The following is a 23435-nucleotide window of genomic DNA, read 5'->3' on the forward strand; positions in this document are numbered from 1 at the left end:
ACCTAATATTATTATATATTTTTTTTAAGAAATTTTTATTGATAAGAGAAAAAAAATCAGTCACATTTTCTTTTTAGTTGGAATTTTTTTCTTTGAAGTAAGTAACTATATTTTATCTTTTAAAAATAAAAACATGAAGAGAAAAAATAATAACTCTGTGTCAATCAAAACATCTATTCCTAAAGCAGTTGAAATTGAAAAGTAAAAACATCTGCATTTCCAATGAACAAAATTAAAAAATGCAAGTTGTGAGAAACTGATCAATCTTGACAGCTGTGCAAGTGCTTTACTGGTTTGCCCCTGCATTTCCCTCTCCTGTTTGACCATAAATTAGCCACACCCTTTTGACATTGTAACTTCTTTCTCACTTGGTGTACAAAATGAATTCTATCCCTTTTGCTGCTTTTTTTTTAAATTCGATTTATTTATCTTTTTATTAGTTATTAACTGTTACTTTTTTTTTGTTACTTGTTTTTTTTTACAATCGTTATTGGTTGTTTGCTTCTTTTTTGTAATTATTCATTGTTAGTTTTTTAGCATTAATTGCTACTTTTTAGTAGTTCCTTGTTAGCTTTTTTTCTTCTTTTTTAGCGAGGTGAGCATCTTTTGTTAAAACAAAATGTTATGTAAAAGAAAAAACGAGAACAATCATCTCACGCCGATGAAGAAGCGATTTATTCTTTTTCGGAGGATCCGGATTATTTCATCTTGAATTATTTCTTCTTGATTATATCATATAGATTATTATTTTAATTAATGAAATTTCTAAAGATGGGGCAGTTTTAAATTCACCCCATCATAATCTACAATTGAAACTTAGCTAAATTTATTGGTTTTTCTGAAATTAACAGCGTAATATATGGGCGCCATATTGGAATTTCCGGAAGAGATTTGAAATTCGGCAAATTCCGAAATACGGAATTTCGTCGGTCCCGTGAGTGCTGGATTTTGGGTCCTATACTGTATATTACTTTATAAGTTTATTCTTTCATTATAAGTTTAATATAAAAAATTAAATTTATAAAGGTTTGCAAGGTTTCACACCATTTAAATAAAAATTTAAATTATTTTAAAACACTGTAGTACAAAATTATGTTGTTTTTATAATTTTTTTTTATTCATTTAGTTAATAAATGGAAATAAAGTAGAACACAAAACACAAACATGATACAGTTAAGTGATTCATACTTAAATTAATTCAAGAATAAAATCTATTCTATAAAAACCATATTGATAGGTTATCTTCACAAGATTTTGATTTTTTGTTTTCTATTATTTTTTAACATTTTATGAACTTTAAAATTAAAAAATATTACTTGAGACTTAGTTTAATTTGAAAATAAAATTTTATACTCTTTAATGCATGTTGGTGATTTATAAATAGGTTGGATTTTATTTAAATTTAATGATGAGTTAAATTAGTAAAGAGAAAAGAAAAAATGGTGCTGTCAGAAATAGGGTTGAATAGTTTGGGATAGATTTTCCAAATTCAATATTACTTTTCATAATTTTTTTAGTATAAAAATATTAGTTGCAAATCAAGAATTTATTTAAATTAATTATCATTAATTTAAAAAAGTACTAAATGTATAATTAACTTCAATAATTTACATAAAATACTATTTTACTTGGGGTTTTAGCCCTGAAATAAGTTTTATGATAACCTCCTAACACGAGAACCTCCTTTTTTGTGTTGGTAATAGATACAGTCAAACTTCATTAATGCAAAAAAGGCAGAACTATTATAATTATTTCCCTTTAACCGAATTTTGTTTTATCCGAAACATCGTGAAAAAAATTATTGTTGATGATATTGTGTCCATGGATGAGGGTGGTTCTCTAGATGCCATTAAAGGAGCGGTCAACTGCAGCTGTTATTACGTATTATTAATACACATTATATACTACATTAATGAATTCAAATAATACTATACTGCACGTAATAAATTAAAATAAGCTTTAAAGTTTTAACTACTTCATGGCTCTATTTTAGTTTCACTATTTTATTTATTTACCCATCTGCTACTTCTAACAAAGGAAGAAAATAGAAATAGCATTCCTTATAATGAATGATTTGGATTTTATTTACATTTTATTGGATTTTATTTATTGTCTGAGCTATGCCTAGTTTTCTTTAATGTTAAGCGATAATCAGCTTGAAAATTTCACGTTAAACATACAACAATAATTAATTGCTGACTCACGGACCAAACGCGTTTCATGTAAAGCAATATTTCACGTTAAGCCGTTTCACATTAATAAGGTTTGACTGTAAAACCTAATTGTGAAATGGTTAATGTTTGTGTAGAAATTTAAAATTGGTTTACATAAAACATTTTAATGTTGGGATTTTTCAGAGCCCTACATCTAAATTGAAGCTCAGTTTAATAATTTTTTCAAAATTGAACTAAATTATTAACTTAAAATGAGAGATGATAAAAATTTCTAGGTTTATCCTATAACACAACTCCTATTTAAAAATTACAATGTGTTTATTTCCTGCAACTTTTTCAACAAGTGTTATGATTGATACAGAGCTGCAATTTTGAACATAATATATTTTTTTTTCATTTTTGGTAAATTTAACAAAAAGGAAGGGATGAAAAGTAAAATTTATAAACACAGCAGTGTAAATAAAGAAAGGGTATATGCAATGATATATATAAATTAACCCATTAATGCTGGTTTCAAGGTCAGTTCTAAAAGCCTATCACTAGCTTACATAATTTTTTTCATATTCTTTAATAATTACTTTTCATTTGTTCTTCCCTATTAAATTTAATCAACTGCAGCACAAAATGTTTAATTAATTATACAGAAACATATACAGGGTGATTGGAAAATGCCTGGACAAAATTTAAAGGGGATTAAAGAGATGACTAAGTCTAAAATACATGAAAGTTGAAAGGTAAAAAAAAAGAGGCACATATTAAGGTAGTAAATCATATATTAAATTAACATATCACAACAAATGCTTAAAAAAGCGACTACCATAGGACAAAAACTTCCCATCGCCGCCTCAAGCAATGTAATCTCCAGCAGCAACAACAAAGAGATTAGAATTGGATTGCTTATTTTTCGAGCAGCCTGACTTAAAGAATTCCAAATAAACCAGTTTTGTTTGTCATGATGGCCACCATGATCACCGGGTCCACCACAGCCACTCTACTCGGTGCGTGGGGAATAATGTGCTCATATGTATTGGAAGAGAGGCAGATTAGGTACTGTGAAATTGTCCATACACAATGTTTGCTACTTTCATAGCTAGACTATTTTAGCATGTAGACTAGTATTAGCACTAGACTATTTTAGCGTGTAGACTATTTTAGCATGCATAAACACTAGACTATTTCAGCATGTAATAACATTTCTAAGTAATATGCAACATAATTATGTAAGTAGTATTTAATATAATTGCTATATATATTACAATCTAGAAGTATGCAATATAATTCCAGAATCTTGTATGCAGTTGAAAAATCAATACGTTTTCAACAATAAAAGTTGCAGGTCATTTTGGAAAATAAACTAAGAAAATAAAATTAAAACATTAATAAATTTATAATTTAAGAGTTTTTTTTTTCATTTTTAAATTACATTTATTTTTTCTTGCTATAATCATATTTTATTAATTTTTGGGGTTATGTATGAGGTACACAGGTATAATGAGAGTAAAAACCGTATAATTTTGTACCTTTTTTATTTTATAAATTTTTTTAAATTGAAAAAAAAATTAATACTGTTAAAATAGTTTAATGAAAAAATTTCTCTATTTGCCTTATTATTAATGATCTTGCATAACTTATTCTGCTTCTATACTGATTAGGTTGAATTCGTTGTTAGTAATATTTAAATGTCTCCTGAGAATATTATTTTAATAGGATTAATTTTAACATTATTATTCAGAGAAATGTTTGGTTCTGTGTTTTTAAGTTGACGCAAAATAAAGGTACATTCACTTAAAGGGTTAAAATGAATCAATAAATTGTTTAAACTCATCATTTTCATAACTTTTCTTTTTTGTAGTTTTCAATAATGCCTAGTGAAATGGAAATACGAACCTTGTGGCTCTCTGTGTGGCATAGTGACAGATTTGGCCGGAATGATTTTCTTGGTGAAGTAATGCTACCCTTAGGAAATGATACCTTTGAAAATAATGGCTTAAAATGGTATCCATTACAAGAAAGGGTAATTATAGATATTATATTAAATATTTTCTAAATATATTTTGTATTGATTAGCAAACTTCAAAAATATATTACTTAATTTGTTCTTTAACTACCATTGTTAAATGCACTGGGGTTTTAAAGCATTACAAATCAGGGCTCGAAAAAACTCAGAAATATTATCCTTCCCCGAGGATGGCTTGTCCAACAATGTACCCATCCTCCTTTGAAACTAACCCGTAGCTTCTAAATAAATAAAAATATAATTTTCTCTTATTTATTACAAACATTTATATAAATTGCACTATGAATTAGTAGTTACTAGGATTACAAATACTAGGATTACATTACACAGTAATAAAAGAAATACTAGGTTACTAATAGTAACCTAGTATTTCTTTTATGAAATAATTTAAATGATAAAGGTCAAATTATCTGGAATATCAATTTATCCGAGGATACTGCGTTTTTTAAATGAATCAAATATGGCGTTTGCCAGTTCCACAATCAAGTCAATGATTTACAGAGGTTTGTGCACAGAAATCTGAAATTTTTTTATATTTAGGTAGATGTTCATAATTGCGTTTAACGCTTATTGTTTAAGACCAGTACGTAATGTGTTTTTTTGTAAGTTCATTGCTGAAAAGCCCCTTTTAACTGCTGCAGTAGTCCCAGACAGAAAACATCAATTCCACCATGCGCAGTATGTTGCTGTATTGTGGGTCATTTTGCTAGATTTGAGGGTCATTTTAGAAGTGAGGCGCTAGACTCTTGTAAGATAACAAAAATTGAAAATGTATCACGAACATTAACGGGAAAATGGCCGTCCGCGCGGACGTCGGATTCCAGAAATTCGTTGTTCGCGGGGAATTTCTGAACGCCGAGGACGAGCGGACGGGCTGTTTTTCGAGCCCTGTTACAAATGCATTTAACAAAGTAGAATGTTAAAGACAAAACTGATGCTGCACAGAGTGCCATCAGTTGGATTTTAGAAATTATAATTATTACCATTTTGTGAAATACAACCACTTTAAGCACTGTGGGAAAACAAAACTTCTGAGTTGGTAAGTATGTATGATAATAAATGTATTTTAAAACTTTAATTATTTAAGTGAATGATTTTTAACAATTAATAAACAGTGTTTTTTAAGCCTTTTCACCAATAAAACTGAAAAGCTTCATTTGAATGCCTTAAACTATGGCTACTATCTTGCTGAAAAGAACTGACTGAACTTTAAAAAGAACAAATAATTTTAATATTTATAAATTCATTAAGCTTTTTTAAAATATATGATGATGGAAGGAAAAAGTTTTCATAAAAGAAAGTGTATTTTTTTTATAGTGCTCATAGCTGCAAACATGGATCGGAAAAATCCAGTGGACTTTACGAAACAATATAAATTTCATGATAATTGTTGCATAGTGTACTAAATATTTTACATATAGGGATTTTTATAGTCATCAAAATAGAAAAACTGCAATATTTTCCAGTTATGATTGACATTAAACATATACGTTATGTACCATCACTTGAAACGTTATGTATTATGTTTACTCATAATTTCAAATATTAACCCCTTAACTGCCAAATAAAATGTACGTGATTCACTCCCCAGTGCCACCGTTTTTCGTTCAAGTGCACTTTCTTAAGCGGTGTTTTGGTGGGGGAAAATGGTGCACCCGTTGCAATTTAAAAACAGTTTACTTTTACAAGACAAGAAAAAGGAAAGAAAGAAAATACAAAATTTAAATTAAATAATAAAAATACAATATAAAAGATGTTAAAACTTAGCTGTTGTATGATAAATCCTGATACATGGTTGGACACATAAACCAACATCACACTGATAGCGGGATTAACGACGAATTTTTTTTTTTGAACAAACGACACATTTTCGCGATGCATTTTTCTTTGAAGACGTTGATGGAAAGAATAAAAAGCACCAAATAGACAAGGGAAACGAAAGCGAAAAAGGAATAAACCCGACCTTACTCAAATAGAGACATCCAAGCAATTAATACGATATCACTTTCCCATAACATCCTTTCCCCATTCCCCCTCCTCCGAAATTAGTAATACATTTGCAAAGCAAACACTTTCAAGGTCATTTTACTGCATTCTGAAGTAGGGGGTAGTAACGCATCATCTGGCCGAAACGTATATATACGCCAGCGGCAGTTATGGGGTTAATAGCCATTCTTTAAAGATAAAAGATTTTTTTAATAAATTTAAAAAGAGAGTTCTGAATAAAAATAAACTGAACATTTAAGAATGAAAAAAGTTTTGAACTGATTTCTGTAAATGAGGTTTGCTTCATTATGTATTAGTAATACTTATTTAAATATTCTAGCAGGCAAGCAATAATTTGTACACAAATTCTATTTCAAAAATGTACAAAAACCAGGAGAACTTTAACTAAACCAGTTGACCAGGAGAAACTGGCAAAATCGAGTAGTCTACTGAAAAATTCAGTAGAGTTGGCAGCTATGAGTGTTGTATTTTCCCAAGGAGGAAAAAGAATAACCTTAAATTTTTGCACACTTACTTTTATGATCTCAAACAATGTAGTGTTTTTTAGATGGAAACATTAGATACTCCTGTCAGCTATAAAGGTGATTTAATTTTGGCCTTGAAATATGTTCCTCCTGATGTTACTAGTCGTAAATTTTCTAAGAAACCTGGCATACCTGTCAAAGGAGCTGTGGAAGTTTTGGTGAAAGAAGCAAGAAATTTGATGGCAACTAGGTCAAATGGAACGTCTGATCCATTTTGCAAAAGGTATGGTTTTGTTAAACAATACATAAAATAGAGTACAGTCAAATCCTGTTTTGGCAAATTTCTATGGACCAAAACAATCATTACACAATAAGAAAAATTCTTTATACCGATATTACGAATTTCAACATTAACTAAAATTATTTTGTTAGATGAGAATTTTTCGCATAAGAAAATAATGAATATTGCATTTAAGTACAGTTTTGATCTATTTGTACTCTACATGTAGAAAATATGAAATCAACGTTTTAAAAGGGGAGATTTTTAAAAGCTCTCAAAAACAATTAAATTAAAAGGAACAAGGGATTTATTATCACTTACCTATCAGAAATCTTTTATTCTGTAGTTTTTTCTGTACAAGATTTAGAACCAGTATAAATGCGCTGTGGTTTAGTCTTTTCAGGATGGTCCCTCTCTAGTAATTTCTTTTTTTTTGACCAGTTCTTTTCATATCTGAAACTTTTTATTTTGAAGATGCAAAAATATTTGATTTCTGAGATCATTGTGTACTTTTGAAGAATGGAAAAGTGTTTTGCTTATGAGAGAAAATTAGAATTGTTGCTTTTTTTCACCTTCATTTAATCGGATTACCAATTTCGTAATATCAGTATTTTTAATCCATTGTTTTAATGGAGATTTGGAAAATATTCATTACATTAAATTTATCGCTATTTCGGATTTCTTTAAAACTGGATTTGACTGTATTATGTTATAATCTACTATCCATCTGTTATAATCTAATTTATTAATCAATTGACTAATTAATACTTTTTGAAAATCTAAACTTTGAATAAACAATGTACAACCATTAAAACAAGAAAGTTACATAAGTAACAAAAGAACTTCTGCAAATTTATTTGCCATGGTCAAACTTTGTAGCTAATAAAGCACCCCTTGAAATATATTAATCAACTATTTGCCATGCATAACTAATATTGTAATTCAGCGTAATCTCTTTGAAATAATATAAAAAATTTTGTTTTAATTTTCATGTATGGCAGAAACTAGATTTGGTAAAGATATCATAAATAATGTAACCAACTAAATGTTTTTGGAAATAGATCGTCCAACATTTTTTTACAGTATTTGTTTGTGGCTATATTTGTTGCTACTAATTTTGTAATTCAAAGATATTTTTCCCGCAATAGTAAAACTGTTTAACCTAGTGCTCGAAAGCTCAAAGGAGTAAGGTAGAGATAGCCCGTCTATTGTTTGGGCTCTGAAACTTGTTCAAAGATGAACTAAGAAGAGGGTTTCCTTTTCCCCGAAAAATTCATAGCTGGTGGTCGCATTGTATAGGAATATTTCATCACATTTTGGCTATTGGTCACGAAATTGTACCAGTTTAAGCTTCATGATCCCCTGGCCCTCGACGGGCTATTGTGGGAACGCTTTACTTTAATAATTATTAATATTGCATGTATCTTTAATTTTTCTTTTTTTTTCAAAATTAATGAATTAAGTTTTTATACATGATTTCCTAACATATATACATACACTACAATTGGGGCCTGTCATATATATAACGTGTTAATAATTAATTTTAATCAATATATCAAGAATACTTATAACAATAAAAAAATTTAAATAACACGACGACTAAAGTAGCAATTTTTTATTATTTAAATATACGTACAGTCGGACCACGGTTTAACGACCCCCTATTTATTGAATTTCACGATTTAAGAAATAAAAAACCCCGAACTAACGAATTATTCTCGTAATCTAAAATTTTTTTCTTCATTTGGGTTAGAAAAACTATGGATTACTTTTCAAATTATTACAGTATCATCCTATGGGGAACATAAATCGAACTTTTTTGTATTCATCGATTTTAGACATGGCTGGTCTCAGCTCAGACATCACAGGTGTGTACAACGATTGAGTGTAACCTGTAAGAGCAAGAACCTCCTTTCTTATCTCTCCCATTCTACAATAACAAAGAAGTGAGGTGTACTAGATGCCTGTGAGAACAGGAAGTTCCTTTCTTATCTATCCCTTTCTACATTCCATAGAGTTAAGCTGTGTTGGATGTTTATTTTTGTTGAACATTTGAGTTTTGAAAGTTAGTGGAACATGATAGATTGTCAGAAACGAAAAGTTTTTCTTTGAGTGAAAAACTTAAATTTTTATTACGAGTATGACAAAAACGTTGGACCACAAAGCGCATTAGCAGAACGTCTCAAAAACTCTACAACAACTTTAGCTACAATTGTTAAACAATGAGCAGAAATTGAAAAAGCCTCTGTAGAATGTGGTGAAAAATCGTCAAAAGTTACAAAGACATTAAAAGCCATCCCTCTTTCTGTTCTTGAGTCTGATACAATGGAATCGTTCAACATCGTTCCCACCAACAATATAGCCATTAGTGGGCCTTTGATCAAAGAATAAGCTCTTTAACTAGCTGAAAAGCGCAACAAGACTTTTCTGCATCCAATGGTTGGATCCACCGTTTTAAAAAAAGATACGATACAGTCCGAAAGAAAGTCTGCAGAATAAAGGCAGATGTAAAAGCAAATGTAGTTAAAGATTGGAAAGAAGAGTTGCTCAACCTGATTGAAGACCACCATCAAACATTTACAACACAGATGAAATAGGGTTGTTTTATGACTTACAGCCTGACAAAACACTCTATTATAGAAATGAAAAATACTTTGGTTGAAAAAAAGTAAAATGAGGATCACGGTTTTGCTTGCTGATGGAACAGACAAGTTAAAGCCCTTTGTGATAAGAAGAGCAGCAAAGCCAAGATGTTTTAAAAATGTAAAGACTTTACCAACAAAGTAGTACGCAGCAAGCAAAAATCCTGGATGGCTTATTTTCTATTTACAGATTTTTTGAGGTCGTTATATAAGTCTACGAAGATACAAAAGAGAAAAATTCTTTTGTTTTTTGATCAATGTTCAATCTAAATTTTCAATCTAAAAAACGTCGAAATCTTTTTTTTTCTTTTTTCCTGCAAATTGCACAAGTGTGCTTCAGCCTCTTGACCTTGGTATCATTTGCTCCGAAAAAACTACAGAAAGTTGCTTATGTGGAAAATGGGGCAATAGATACAGAGCCAAGACAATCTTAGGACCAAATTTTGGAAAATATAATTGAAAAATGCTTTCAGAAAGCGGGATTTCCCAGGACAAAAGTGGAAAAGGACAAGTCCTCTTTTCATTTGATCCTTCAAAAAAAGTCATATGAAAAGAAATTGCTCCTAGAATCGATTTTATCAATTGCATGATGCGATGACAGACTATCTGTCTCTATACAACTGAAGTTAATGAAGCAAAGTCATCGGAAACAATGACGAGCGACTCTGACACGGAAGTCGATGATAATGGATCTTCAATGAAAACTGGTACTTTTTCCGATGCTTTGCACGGTTTGGAAACAGTGAAAATTTACCTAATGCAGCAAGATGTTAATGGCGAAGTATTCTCTTCATGATGTTGAAAAAGAACTTTTTAAAGTAAGAAATCAAGGAAATAAACGAACTTTACTCATGAAATACTTTAAAATTTGAAATTAATCAATGTGTAATCATTTGCTGTATTTTAAGTTCCTGATAAAAAAAATGTAAGATTTCTATTTATTTTGTGTATTTACTTATTAGAGATGTTTGGATATTCTATAAGGAAAGTCAATTTTTTTATTATTTTGCCCCGATATTACGAGTTATCCACAATTTAGCGAATAATATTTTCGGTCCCTATGAATTTGTTAAATTGAGGTCTGACTGTATATATATGTATATCCATCCTTACACGGGTATACAATTAATTTTTTATTCAACACTTCTTCATGGCTTTAGTGTTATTCTCTGATGTTTATTATATTATCTGATAGTTTTCTCTGATTATTTTTCTGATAAAAACAAAATATTTTGTTTTATTTTTAAAACAAATATTAATATTGATACATGCTGTACAATTTGGTGTTCTAGTTTACCTCTTATGCAATAATTATTTATTTTAACCAATGCATACGAATAAAATTTTAGTGAGTTACCATAAAATGATAAAAGTATTTAAACTAAAATAACAAATTATAGTTTTGTTACTTGTCTCTTTATTTAAATTAGTATTACAAAATTCCATATAAAAATATATTATGTACCTGTTGTTTGACATTTTGATAGTTCTCGACTAAATTAACATTTAATATAAAAAAACTTATTGATAATCAAAAAAAAAAGAAATATTTCTTTTTCATGTTCAAAAATGAAAATAAAATATATATAATGATAATAAATAGCCACTCCTTTGACAACCTATTTTTAAGGAAACTCAGTCATGTAAATTTTTTTTAATCAGTTAATATTTTTCCTGAATAATAAATGTACAGTAATAAATATAAAATTTCCTAAACAAATATGAATATCCAAACAATTGTTCCTATGTTATAAAATGATTTTCTAAGTTATAAAAATCAAATATTTTTCTGCTTAAAAAATTTATTAAACGATGATTTTCTTTTTGATCCAAAAATATATTCATTATAAAGTACAAATTAAAATATCTAATTAAATTCGTTTGAAATTATTAAAAAAGTTAATTTCAAAGTATCAATATGAATAACAGAGCGAAAATAAAAAGCGATATTGAAGCAAAGTAATGCGCCAAATCCGACGCACGTACTTCATCAAAAAAGCAGTAAAAATACAGGAAATTTTATATCAATATGAAATTTAATTATTATGAAAATACCTATATATGTTAACAACATAATAATCTATCAATTTAAATAAACATATAAAAAAATAGTAGCTATTTTACAAGTTAAAAACCAATTAAATTCATTCTATAATATGCTAACATATAAATTGCAAATAAGTGTTTAAAAACGAATATAAAAAAATAAAAATCTTATTTGTGAAAAGTAAAAGGTCCTCATTTTATAAATTTTACTTTACAACCATATACGCAGCAGAATGCGGCTATTTTTAATTGAATTTTATAGTTCAAAAAACAGCCCAGCAATCAACCCCATAGTAAAAGACTAGGGATATGGTTTACTTGAGGGAAAATCGTCCCGGAATCATGTGACGTTTTTTGCAATGAGAGAAGCCAGACTGCTTCTCTCTATCTAAATCACTCCTCTAAGGTCGAAAGTGTCCCGCAGTGGACTGATCGTTAAGACATGGTTCCCAGCAGATCACCGAAGTCAAGCATCACTGGCTACGGTCAGTGTGCGGGTGGGTGACCACTTGGATCAGTCTGCGTAGGGACCGAGGGTGTGCGGTATTGGTCCTCGTTAAACTGTGCTACCGTAAAGTGCTCGACTTCGCGAGCAGGTTGTCGGGCTACCGAAGCGGCCATCCCCTCCGCAGAGGATCAAAATTGTGATGGCATGTCTTCGGATCATCCTCTGGGATGTTTCCCAGACCGTCGCCAATAGGCCATTGTGCAGCTCTAGTGCAACGTAAATTAACAACAACAACTAAGGTCGAAAGTAGTGCACTACAAGTTGTAAAATTACTGTAGTTGCCACTTTTTTTATAGTTTGTAATGTAGCGTGCTACTTTTTTTTTAAAAGTAGAGTAATGAGCAGTGTGATACAAAGAAAAACAATAGTTAGTAGCAATTCTTGACAACTTTTACCAATGAATACAATGAAAACAACCCTGTAAACTGCATCTGAGCGTTAACAGAAATTGCTTATTTAAAATCACGTTTAACTAATATACTAACTGGCCATTAAGAAAAACAACTACTAATTAATCACTTTGCTCACACTTTCACATGTGAATGCACACTCTTTTAAAGAAAGAGAACGTATTTTTGATGTACTTAATTCTTAGAGCAGTGCCGTCCTTACGCATGGACACACCCGGGGGCCCCAGGCACTCAAGGTGGCCCTTGATAATCTTACTTTTTATAAATTCCATTAAAAAAAGCTAAGAATAAATAACATTGCCTTATATATTTTTAAAAATAAATAAGTTCTGTTATATAAAGTATGCATTTTTTTTCCTGCAAATAGTGATTGATTACCATGCTAACACCAATAGTTTGAATTGTTTATCACCAAGAAAACTTAAAAAGGCAACCAAATCTATTTTTCTACTTTCTAATGAAAGATGTTTTAATAACTGTTCACTCGGCAAATTAATTTGACAAAATAATTCATAACTTTTGAATTTTTATTTTATTTGTTATACCTTTATGTTTATTTAATTTAATTAACTTCCATGGTTTTGAAAATTATTTTATTATTCAAGGCTTATAACTGGTTAGCATAATTTTTTTTTTTAAAATTATGCACTGTTTAAACATATTTTGAGTTTTTGGTGTAATAAAAATGTGTTTAAATTATTGTATATCTTAAAAATGATTTATTTTATGTATGCGAAGTTTTTTAGCTCATTTTTAAATATTATGGCATGTTATAGGGATCTTAAATATTTTTGTACCGGGGCGGGGGGCTCTGCTTTAGAGAAAAGAAAATAGCATTAAACAATTAAAAAGTTGCATTTGATAATTTTGCATTTTATAAATTAAATATTCGCTACTGAAAAAGCATAAAAAGTTGAAGGTTAAATTAAAAATTAAAAAAAAATATTTTGGAATAACAAACTGGCTCATGTAAACATGAATAAATAGTTTTTTTTTTTGTATTATTATTCCCTTTCATTTAATGTAAGCCAATTTCTTATTCAAAACCATTTTGAACATAAGTGTCAATTAAGTTCTCCTGTAAAGTTTGTCTTCTTAAATTAGTTACTCCAATTCCAAAGAAGTCTGTAGTCACTACATTTTAAAAAAGTAGTTTTAGTTAATTACATTTGTAACTAAGTAGTTGTAGTAAACTACAAAGTAATGTATTTTTTCCGACCACTGGTTTAACCTCAAAGATAATTACGCTTGCAAAACTTCCAATTCATTTAGTTTTAAAAATTTTGAATGTTTTAATCTCAAATTTCATATTTATAAATGTTATAATTGTTATCATAAAAATAAATTTTAGCATAGGTACTCCCAGAGAATGCAGATTAAATTTGAGATCTTTGTTTTCAACTTCATATTTTTTTTCCAGTTATCTTCTACCTGATAAGACCAAATCAGGAAAGCAAAAGACTCCTGTTTTGAAAAAATCATGCAATCCAAAATGGAATCATACTTTTGTATATGATGATGTTACACTGGATGATTTAAGAGAACGTTGCTTAGAACTAACCATTTGGGACTATGATAAAATTACTAGCAATGATTTTCTTGGTGGTGTCAGACTATGTCTTGGGACAGGTAATACAATTTATAAAGTTTTTCTTTTATGATATATGTAGGCACAGAAACTTTTTTATTGTATGTAACAATCTTAGATCAAATACTCATTGAAATATGACATCAGGTGGGGTATATAGTGGTTTTACATTCACTGTCAGTTTTTAAAACTTATGAATTAAGTTTAACGAACAAAAGTAAATTAACATTGACGAACCGCTTCTTTGTTTATTGAGACAACAGTTACATAATGTAATACATCATTAAACGTCTATATTTTGTTTCATCATTTTAAATTAATAAATTTTCACGTATTTATCTAGATGACTCAATGTATAACAGCTTATCTTTATTACGAATTCATGCAACTAATTCTATTGAATAATAGAGAAGAAATAATACATTAAGAAACCATAATTAGAATGTTTGGGGAAAGCATACTGATAAGATTCTTACTTACAAGTTTGCTAAGGTTCGCAACAATACTGGAATATAAAAGCTGTTTTAAGCTTCTTTTAAAAATGTAGCTCAATAACTAAAACATGCCATTTTGCTACATTTATGCATATATTTTTGTGAAATTCATACCATAATTTTCCAAATAAATTACATAAGTTAGCATTACAAATTTAATTTGGTCCTATGTGGAATGATCTATGAAACTGCATTCACTTAATTTCGAAATAAAATATTAATGGTGTCATTAAAATTTTAGTATTAACTTTCTTTCTAACTATAACAGAGTAGTGAAAAACTAAGATGTCTTGATTTTTAATAAAATATATATTTTTGAACAGTTATTATTTGAAGAAATATAAATGTTTAATTATTCCTTATACAGGGCTGCCTCTAAAATCTGAGGGAAAAAAATCCTGTGTGTTTCCCCTGTTCCGTACATATAATACACAATATATTAAGAGGAAACACACAATCATTGTGCTCTTGAGTGACCTATATTAGTCTAGCTATACTGGTTTTAATTGCTGGAAAAACTTAAAGAAATAAGGAACAGCTTAACATACTTAAAACAAATAATGCTATAGTAAATGAAATAGTTTAGTATAGGTGAAATATTATGCTTGAATATCCCATAGATTACGCTTCAGTGGTCACTATTTTTTAAGAAACGAAAGTAAGAAACAGAATTACCTGTATTTTCTCAGTTTGTAAAGAAAAAATCAAAATTCCTTCTTATTTTAGGTGATTTTTAAATTCCTGGTATTTTCCAGGTTTTCCCTATTCTCCCTGTGGCGACCCTGTTATAAGGAATTGTAAATGTTCAATTTTGTGGATTCTATGATTATGCATGTAATACTAAAAATTATCAATATATTAAATTTTTTTTCCAGGAAAATATCAAGGTAGAGATGTTGATTGGATGGATTCAGTGGGTGAAGAGAGATCACTTTGGTATACTATGTTAGAAAGACCAAACACTTGGGTTGAAGGCTCCCTTCTTTTAAGACCAAACATGCAAAATAGGAAGTCTCTGTAAAAAAAATTTCTGTTATTTGTATAAAAAAAGAACCTCCATTCCTGAAATATTTGTTATGTTAATGTTGTCACTTGTAAATAAATTTTTTGTTAAATATTTATCACATGATGTTAATTTGAAACTCTTTGATAAATATATATTTTTATGTTGCCATAACAATCATTAAATTGATAAAGCATGGTCCATAATGATACTTGTCTAACTGAATATGTGATCTGAACCATTGCTTCTTTGTGATAATAGATAACTTTTGCACAAGAATGAATTTAATTTCACACAACACTAATGATATGTGGTTGACTTCCTAATAAAAACATTTCCTAATTTTGTATAATGTTCGACTGATATTCAAATGTAACAATTTAATATATATATACAGTGGGACCTCTATTTAACGAAGTCGCTAAATCGATAATAAGTGCGTTATATGGAAAATTCGTTAAGTAGAAAATCACCTTTTGAAATACTTAAACAACACAAAACAGGTTTTCAATTCATAAATATTAGACATAATTAAAATAGAAATTGATACACCTTTATCTTGTAAACTAGTATCTACTATTTATTTTATAAATCTTAACCATATAAAAGAAATCTGCATGGAAAGCAAGAATAGAGCAAAACATTATCAAGCGTTACACTATCATGCTACATTTCAACTGAAAAAAAGGTAAATTTATGTATAAAATTATAGCTGTATTTATTATAAAAGTAATTTCAAACATACATTACCACATACGTTCTTAAGTTTAATTGCTACTGATAAAATCCATTAATTTTGTTTTTAATGTAATTCGTTTGAAACGCAAACAAAAAGTGAAAGGGAATTTACTGCTTTCTCTTAAAGTTAAGTGGCTTCGAAAATCAATTCAAGGTCATTTCCCCATAAAATGAGTTAACAAGTTTGAAATGTTCTGAAATATTTTGGGAAATAGGGAAACTGGATCTCAAAGAAAAGTTCGTTAAATAGAAATTTTACTTCGCTATTTGGAAGTTATTGAAAGAAGAAATTTCCCAAATGTTCTTGGTTCCTCGAAAAAATCGCAAAATAGAGAAATTCGCAAAATAGAAGTTCGTTAAATAGAAGTCCAACATATTTTGTTGCGTATCTATGGAGATGAGAGTTGAATGAAAACTTTTAACTAGTCTATTTATTTTGAGACAGTGTGAGATCAAATTTTTTTGTGATTTCTTGTCTGTTTAACCAAAATTTTTTGATGAAATCATGTACACCTTAATATAAGGTATTTCATGCCTTTATAAACCACCTTAAAAATCAAATCTACTGAAAAACTCAAAATAAAATTATCTTCATCCTCTGCTCAACGACTTTTGTCTCTTTCATTTTCATTTAAAAACTAATACTTTTTCATATTTATGTACTTGCACGGTTGTTTTATTTTTTTCATTAGCCACTTTAAATTTCTAAAATGTGCTTTTATGTCCCAGGCAATAATTGTGATTACTTTTGCAAAAATGATGTCATTGTTTCAAAATAATAGTACTATATTTATTAATCGTTTATCGCTCAATAAAAAAATTACTAATGGTAGTTTTTTTCCATGCTATTTAATTTACTTTTAAGGGTGCATACAAAAAATAAGTACTTTTTAAGCACTCACTTGAAAAATATTTTTAAGCACTATATATATTAACAAAATGCAAAATAATTTTCAAAGACTTTGCATGATCATGATTAAAATAACTAGTTTCTGACAAAAAATTGTTTTCTGGATTGTATTATCCACCATAGATCGAGACATTTTTCAGTTAAATTTCAGAGGGTGAAAAATGAAGCCTGAAATTGAGAATATTTTGCAAAATGCAACAGAGTTGCACATGAGAGTGCAAGAATCTCACTGAATCCAGTTCAGAGGGTTCATTCTAGGCAGGGTTCGCAATTTGAATAAAACATTCCATCCCTCATGCCCTATGAATCTGAACATGCGCCCGACATTTTAAAGGGCTCCGATTTTGTGGTAAATCCACGTGATTTTCTGATAGTTTTTTCGGTTGAAATAATTACAGTTTCTGCCGTAATTAATCATTTTTTTCCCCGACCATTTCCCTATGGTTTTTCAAATTCAGATACATTTAATACGTTATTACAACATGCGTATTTTGAACTTGAGATATTACTTTCTTGAAGCGTTCGATTCATGACGATTCCATCGTAATTTCACGTCGTTTGATAATTATTTCGGAAGCTATTTATCATTTTTCACATGGTTTTTTAACACGTTGAATGCCACGCTATTTGTACATGTCTTGCCCGTCTGGCCAAACAGTAAATAACTACAAACTAAATTTGTAAATATTAGACAGATTTTGCTAGTTTTTAAAAATATTTAGCATGATATATCTGAAAAAAGTGGTGAATTATAAGAAGCCTACGAATTGTTTAGAAATAGTAGTGGATAAAAATCTACTAAATTGAATTTATTCAACCAAGAATCACAATTAATAAACCACCAGTTGAAGATATTTATTCGCTGTCCGGAGCAGGTTGGCATATCTGTGTATATAAATAAAACTATTTTTGTGTGTTCTATATTGCATTAATTTCTTCAAGCCATTTTAGTAACGATAATAATACTTAAAAAAAATTAAAAATTTACTCGAATTATGTATTTGCCGATGCCGATCACCGGTGACCCATGGCATTCAACGTGCCAAATTCGATATTCTTAATACGAGGCTGTTACATCTTTTGAAATTCGAATTGGATTATCTCTATTAGATACGTTCGATTCGTGACGATTCTATCGTTATTTCACTGCGTTTGATAATGGTTTTTTTTTCGAAAATTATTTATCATTTCTCGGCCCTTTTATAAGGTTTTTTAAATTCATATATGTTTAATACGATGTTATCACGACGTTCGAAATTCGTATTTAAGTTATCACTACTTCTCGACGTTTTGAGATAGGTTTTCATGGGTTATTTTTCATTTTATTACCGGCCTTTTTTTCAAATTCAATATTTTTAATACGATACGATGTTCGAATTTGAGTTATCACTATTTAATGCGCTCAACTCGTGACGATTCCATCATAATATCACGTAGTTTGATGATGGTGTTTTCGGAAGGCATTTTTTCACAGAGATTTTCAAATTCTATATTTTTAATACGTTTTTACGACGGGCAAATTTTGAACTTGCATTATCACTATTTGATACGTTCGATTCATAATGATTCTATTGCAATTTCATAGCGTTTAATGATGGTTTTTATGGAGGTTATTAATCATTTTTTCGGCCCTTTTACATGGTTTTTCAAATACCGATATGATTAATACGATGTTCGAAAGTGAGTTATCGCTATTTGATGCGTTCGATTCGTGATGATTCTATCATAATTCCACGCCATTTTTGATAGGTATTTTTGGCAGTTATTTATAATTTTATTGGCCTTTTGCATGTTTTTTATATTTTTATAAGATATAAAATGGCGTTTAAATTTCAAATTTGAGTTATCACTTTTTAAGGTGTTCAATTATCGACGTTTCCATCACAATTGATGTCGTTTCCAGCAATTTCTACTTATTTTTTCTTATAATTTTTGTACGATGTTATTACAAGCGGGTTTTTCGATTTAAGGAGTCCTTTTAACATTCTTAATTTAGATCGATTCCACCGTAAATCCAAATCGATCATTTATGGATTATTTCCTCGTGGATTTTCGGATTTCGATGTAATTAATACGTCAATGGCTAACGAATTTTATATTTTAGTAATCACTTTTTTACGAGCTTGATTCCATCTTAAGTCCACATTAATTTTCGATCGTTTTTTCATTCACTTTGACATTGTTTTTTAAAATCCCGATATATTTAATATGTTATTATTAGGACATGCAACATTTTCGAAAATCGAGAATTTCGCTTATTTTAAAACTAATGTATAGAATGCGCGAATTTAACAGAGAAATTATTTTTAACGAAAAAATTTTAAACTTTGTATATTTTGGGTGTCTTAAAATTATGAAAATATTTGTGAACAAAGCCCTTTTTTGTGATAGGTGTAGCGTATCTACCACTACAAAAATACAATTCCAATTCACTAGTATATAAGACATATTAAATCGATTCTATATCGGAGTACCTTTTCATAGAAGAGAATGACATAGTCGATAACGACTCTTCCCACATTTGTGACTCGGACGTGATGTGAACATGCCTCCTTTGACAGAAACTTCCACTTCGATATGAATACGCCTATCTTTACAGTAACGCCCACTTCGATGGATGGTCCATATTGAATAGTTAACTTGCTACTTGTGACTACGACATTATCCAACTCTTCGCACCGTTGCTACCCAGTCTCGATCACACACAACGTCGGTATTTATGCACTCGACTGCTTAGGGTAACACAGGAATGACCACTACCGTGAACTTAATACAGCTCTCCCGGCTTCGCACAAAAACAGCCAGGAATCAACTAGTGATATCGATTTCTATCATAGATATAATTTTGGTGGGGGAGTATTGTTGTGTATCTACCTTTTCATAGATGAAGATTGACATAGTCGATAACTTCTATCCCTACTTAAAATTTACGAGTTTAGCTAGGTAAAATGCAGAGATGATTAAAAACAGCTTTTAAATTATTTGTTACTCATATGAAGTCTCAATTTTAGTTTAAAGCTGTATTTTAAGCTGTTTCAAGAGTTCTAGAATCTACAAATGTAAGCAACTACAATGGTTGACATTGTCGATATCTATTCCCCCCACATTGGTGACCCGGACGTGAGTTACGGTTCAAATAAATTGAAAGTCAGTTCACGCTTGCTGGAGTGACAACAGAGTCAACGAAATTTCACCATGTAGTTTCTGCTTTGCAACCGGAAGAATTAGCGATTATCAGTCCACCTGTAGATGAGCCTTTCACACCATTGAAAAAAAAAAAGATTGTGCGCTCAATATGCTGAATCTGAAGAACAGCGTTTAAGGGATTTAATTTCGGGAATGCAACTCAGCGACTGCTGTCCTTCAAGACTGCTTCTGGAAATGTGGAATAAAGTCGGTGCAAGAATTAACGATGAACTTCTTAAATCGTTTTTTGCAGAGGTTGCCCACTAATGTTCAGCAGATTTTGGAGACTTCCAACGATAACCTAGACAAGGTGGCAGAGATGGCCGATGGCATTATGACTACAACAACTAGCGGACAGTCAGTCAGCACAGTTGTGGGTTCGTCGGATTTGCGGTCTATGTTGACAGATATTATAGCTTGTCTCTCACAGTTGGAAGCTCCCACAAGTCAGAAACGTTCTGTTAGCCGAAACAAACACTTCCAACGCACATTGGTGACTCTGACATGATGTGACACACCTACCTTGACAGTAGCGCCCACTTCGATGGATGGTACAAATTGAACAGTTGACTTGCGACATTATCCACCTCCTCGCGCTCTTGCTACTCAGTCTCGATCGAGCACAACTTCGGCCTTTATATACTCGACTGCTAATGGCAACACAGGAGCGACTACAACCGTGAACTTAATACAGCTCTCACGATTAGCGGGGCCTCCCTGGCCGAGCGGTATCGCCGGTCCAAACGCTCTGTTAAGCGTGGAGGTAGCGGGTTCGAATCCCGCCGTAACCCTTGATGTATTCTTCGTGATGTCCTTCTCTGAATTGTTCTATCTGTATTTTCTACTTGACAATGACTTATAAGCCTATATTGAGCACACAAGTCAGCAAATGTATGTAATTTCAATGAACCAACCTCTCACGATTAGCACTCAAAAAGTACGGTGATCTTAATACAGCTCTCCCGGCTTCTCACGAAAACAGCAATGAATTAACTAGTGGTATTCGTTCATCGAATTCTATCACAGATACAATTCTGGTGAGGGAGTACTGCAGTGTATCTACCACTACAGAAATACAATTCCAATTCACTTGTATATAAGACATGTTAACTCGATTCTATGTTGGGGTACCTTTTCAGAGATGAAGGTTGACATTGTCGATAACGACTCTTCCAACAAGAATTTCTTGTTTTTTCATTCACTTGGACATTGTTTTTGAAAATCCCGATATATTTAATATGTTATTATTACGACATGCAACATTTTCGAAATTTGAGAATTTCGCTCATCTTAAAACTAATTTATAGAATGCGCGAATTTAACTGTGGAATTATTTTTAATTTAAATTTCATCTTTAAAAAAGATTCGATTATTAGAACGAAAAAAAATTAAAATTTTGTATATCTTGGATGTCTTAAAAGTTATATACAAATATTTGTGAACAATGCCCTTTTTTGTGATAGGTGCCCTTTTCAACTTCTAGTCCCCTACCTTTTTTAAGGTTTAGAATTAACACTGTATGTATATATATATAATATAATTAAATGCTTAAATATTTTCAAGCACGCTTAAGATTTTCAGTTACTAAATTATAATTGAAGATAGTAAAGCATTCCCTAAAAGCCTATTGTAGGCCAAGATGGCCACAGCTTGGAAAAATTTCTTATGTGGTGACTAGTGTAGTTTTGCAGGCTTTAATTTCACGTCGATTTTAGGAATTCAGTTGAAATCCAAAATATTTTATTTACAAATATTTTTGGTCAATGGTAATTGGTCAAAAAACTTGTTTCCTGAATCTTTTTCTGACAGGGTTTACACTATTTTGGAAAGTGACTACCTCGTTAAAGCTTCACAATTTTGTGACTAATGGTATGATTATATTTTATTTTACAACCATCGTTGAACAGCTGCACCTTTTTGGGTTTTCAACAACTAATGTTCAACTCTATAGCCTTGTAATTTTGAACTCAATCCAGAAGACAAGGGAACTCCTGGATCAAGTATTGGCTTCGTAGTGGACTTCTTGATGGAACTATCCCACATTTGCGTTACATGGAGAGGAAAACCACCCACGGTTAGCCAGACGGCAAAGGGACTCTAATCCATTATCCGTCTACCACTGAGGATATTTTACGTCGGTACTGTAGTCTGTGCAAGCCGGAGCGGAATTTGAATTGACCAGCCAGCGCTGGGATTCAAACCCTGTTCACCTCATTTGAAGGCAAACATTCTATCCCCTGAGCCATTAGTGCTCCAACGGCATGATTGTGGCTATGTGGTCAGAATTGTACTTAGGCCAACCTCTACTTTCCAGGCAAGCTGGTTAGTTCAGTAATCATCGAGCCATTGCTGCTTAGAATTGAAGATAAATTTCCAGAAAGTAATTGTTAAGATTCTGTTAAACTTAAATCAATACACAAAATTTAAGACATAAACAAAGATTTTATTTCTAAAAAATGAGCATTCACTATTAAATTGCAAACAGTTATGATTTCAGGACACAGCAAGATTTAAAGAGGACAACAATTCTTCATAAAAGGATTTTCCCCTGTTTAAATTATATTTTATAGCATCCTGAAATCAAACAAAATTGATAATAAATCAAAAGTTTATAAAAACACATAATTTAGTAAGTAGCAACAAAAACCTAATGAAAAATATTCATGTGCAAATGATGCTAATCAGTTAAATTTTTGCTTAACTTTTATTTTCATTTTGATTGTACCAAAAAAAGTTTAGTTCTTTTCAAACAAATAATTTTGGAGCTATTGATAACCAACAAAAAAATTTTGCTTATTTTTATAACTGATTTCTTCAAATTAATCTGTTTCAATTTTTAGAAACAGCATTAACATTTTTCTGAAATGTGTGTCATTTCATTATTCAATGTCTTTTGCAAGCAAAGAAGGTTAACAAGAATTAGTTATTTCATTACTAATTACATGTTTTATTAAGTACAGGTGGCTGG

The 23435-nt window shown here is 30.4% G+C and overlaps 2 protein-coding genes across 4 annotated transcripts in view; one reads left to right on the plus strand and one right to left on the minus strand.

The window, feature by feature from the left end:
• The window catches only part of LOC107440714 (uncharacterized), a 132233-nt gene extending 115261 nt beyond the window's left edge, over nucleotides 1–16972 (plus strand). For all 3 annotated transcript variants that reach the window (XM_016053700.3, XM_016053699.3, XM_016053701.4), the window contains 4 exons: nucleotides 4027–4188; nucleotides 6746–6945; nucleotides 13969–14177; nucleotides 15506–16972. In XM_016053700.3, coding sequence (XP_015909186.1) covers nucleotides 4027–4188; nucleotides 6746–6945; nucleotides 13969–14177; nucleotides 15506–15651 — 717 coding nt within the window. In that variant the 3' untranslated portion in view covers nucleotides 15652–16972. The remainder of the gene's footprint in view (nucleotides 1–4026; nucleotides 4189–6745; nucleotides 6946–13968; nucleotides 14178–15505) is intronic.
• Nucleotides 16973–22889: 5917 nt separating this feature from the next.
• Nucleotides 22890–23435, minus strand: part of LOC107440713 (LYR motif-containing protein 2) — a 10933-nt gene continuing 10387 nt past the window's right edge. Inside the window, exon 3 of the mRNA XM_016053697.3 lies at nucleotides 22890–23041. Coding sequence (XP_015909183.1) covers nucleotides 22961–23041 — 81 coding nt within the window. The 3' untranslated portion in view covers nucleotides 22890–22960. The remainder of the gene's footprint in view (nucleotides 23042–23435) is intronic.

Source organism: Parasteatoda tepidariorum, chromosome X2 (genome assembly GCF_043381705.1).
Source record: "Parasteatoda tepidariorum isolate YZ-2023 chromosome X2, CAS_Ptep_4.0, whole genome shotgun sequence".
Classification (NCBI taxonomy): Eukaryota; Metazoa; Arthropoda; class Arachnida; order Araneae; family Theridiidae; genus Parasteatoda; species Parasteatoda tepidariorum.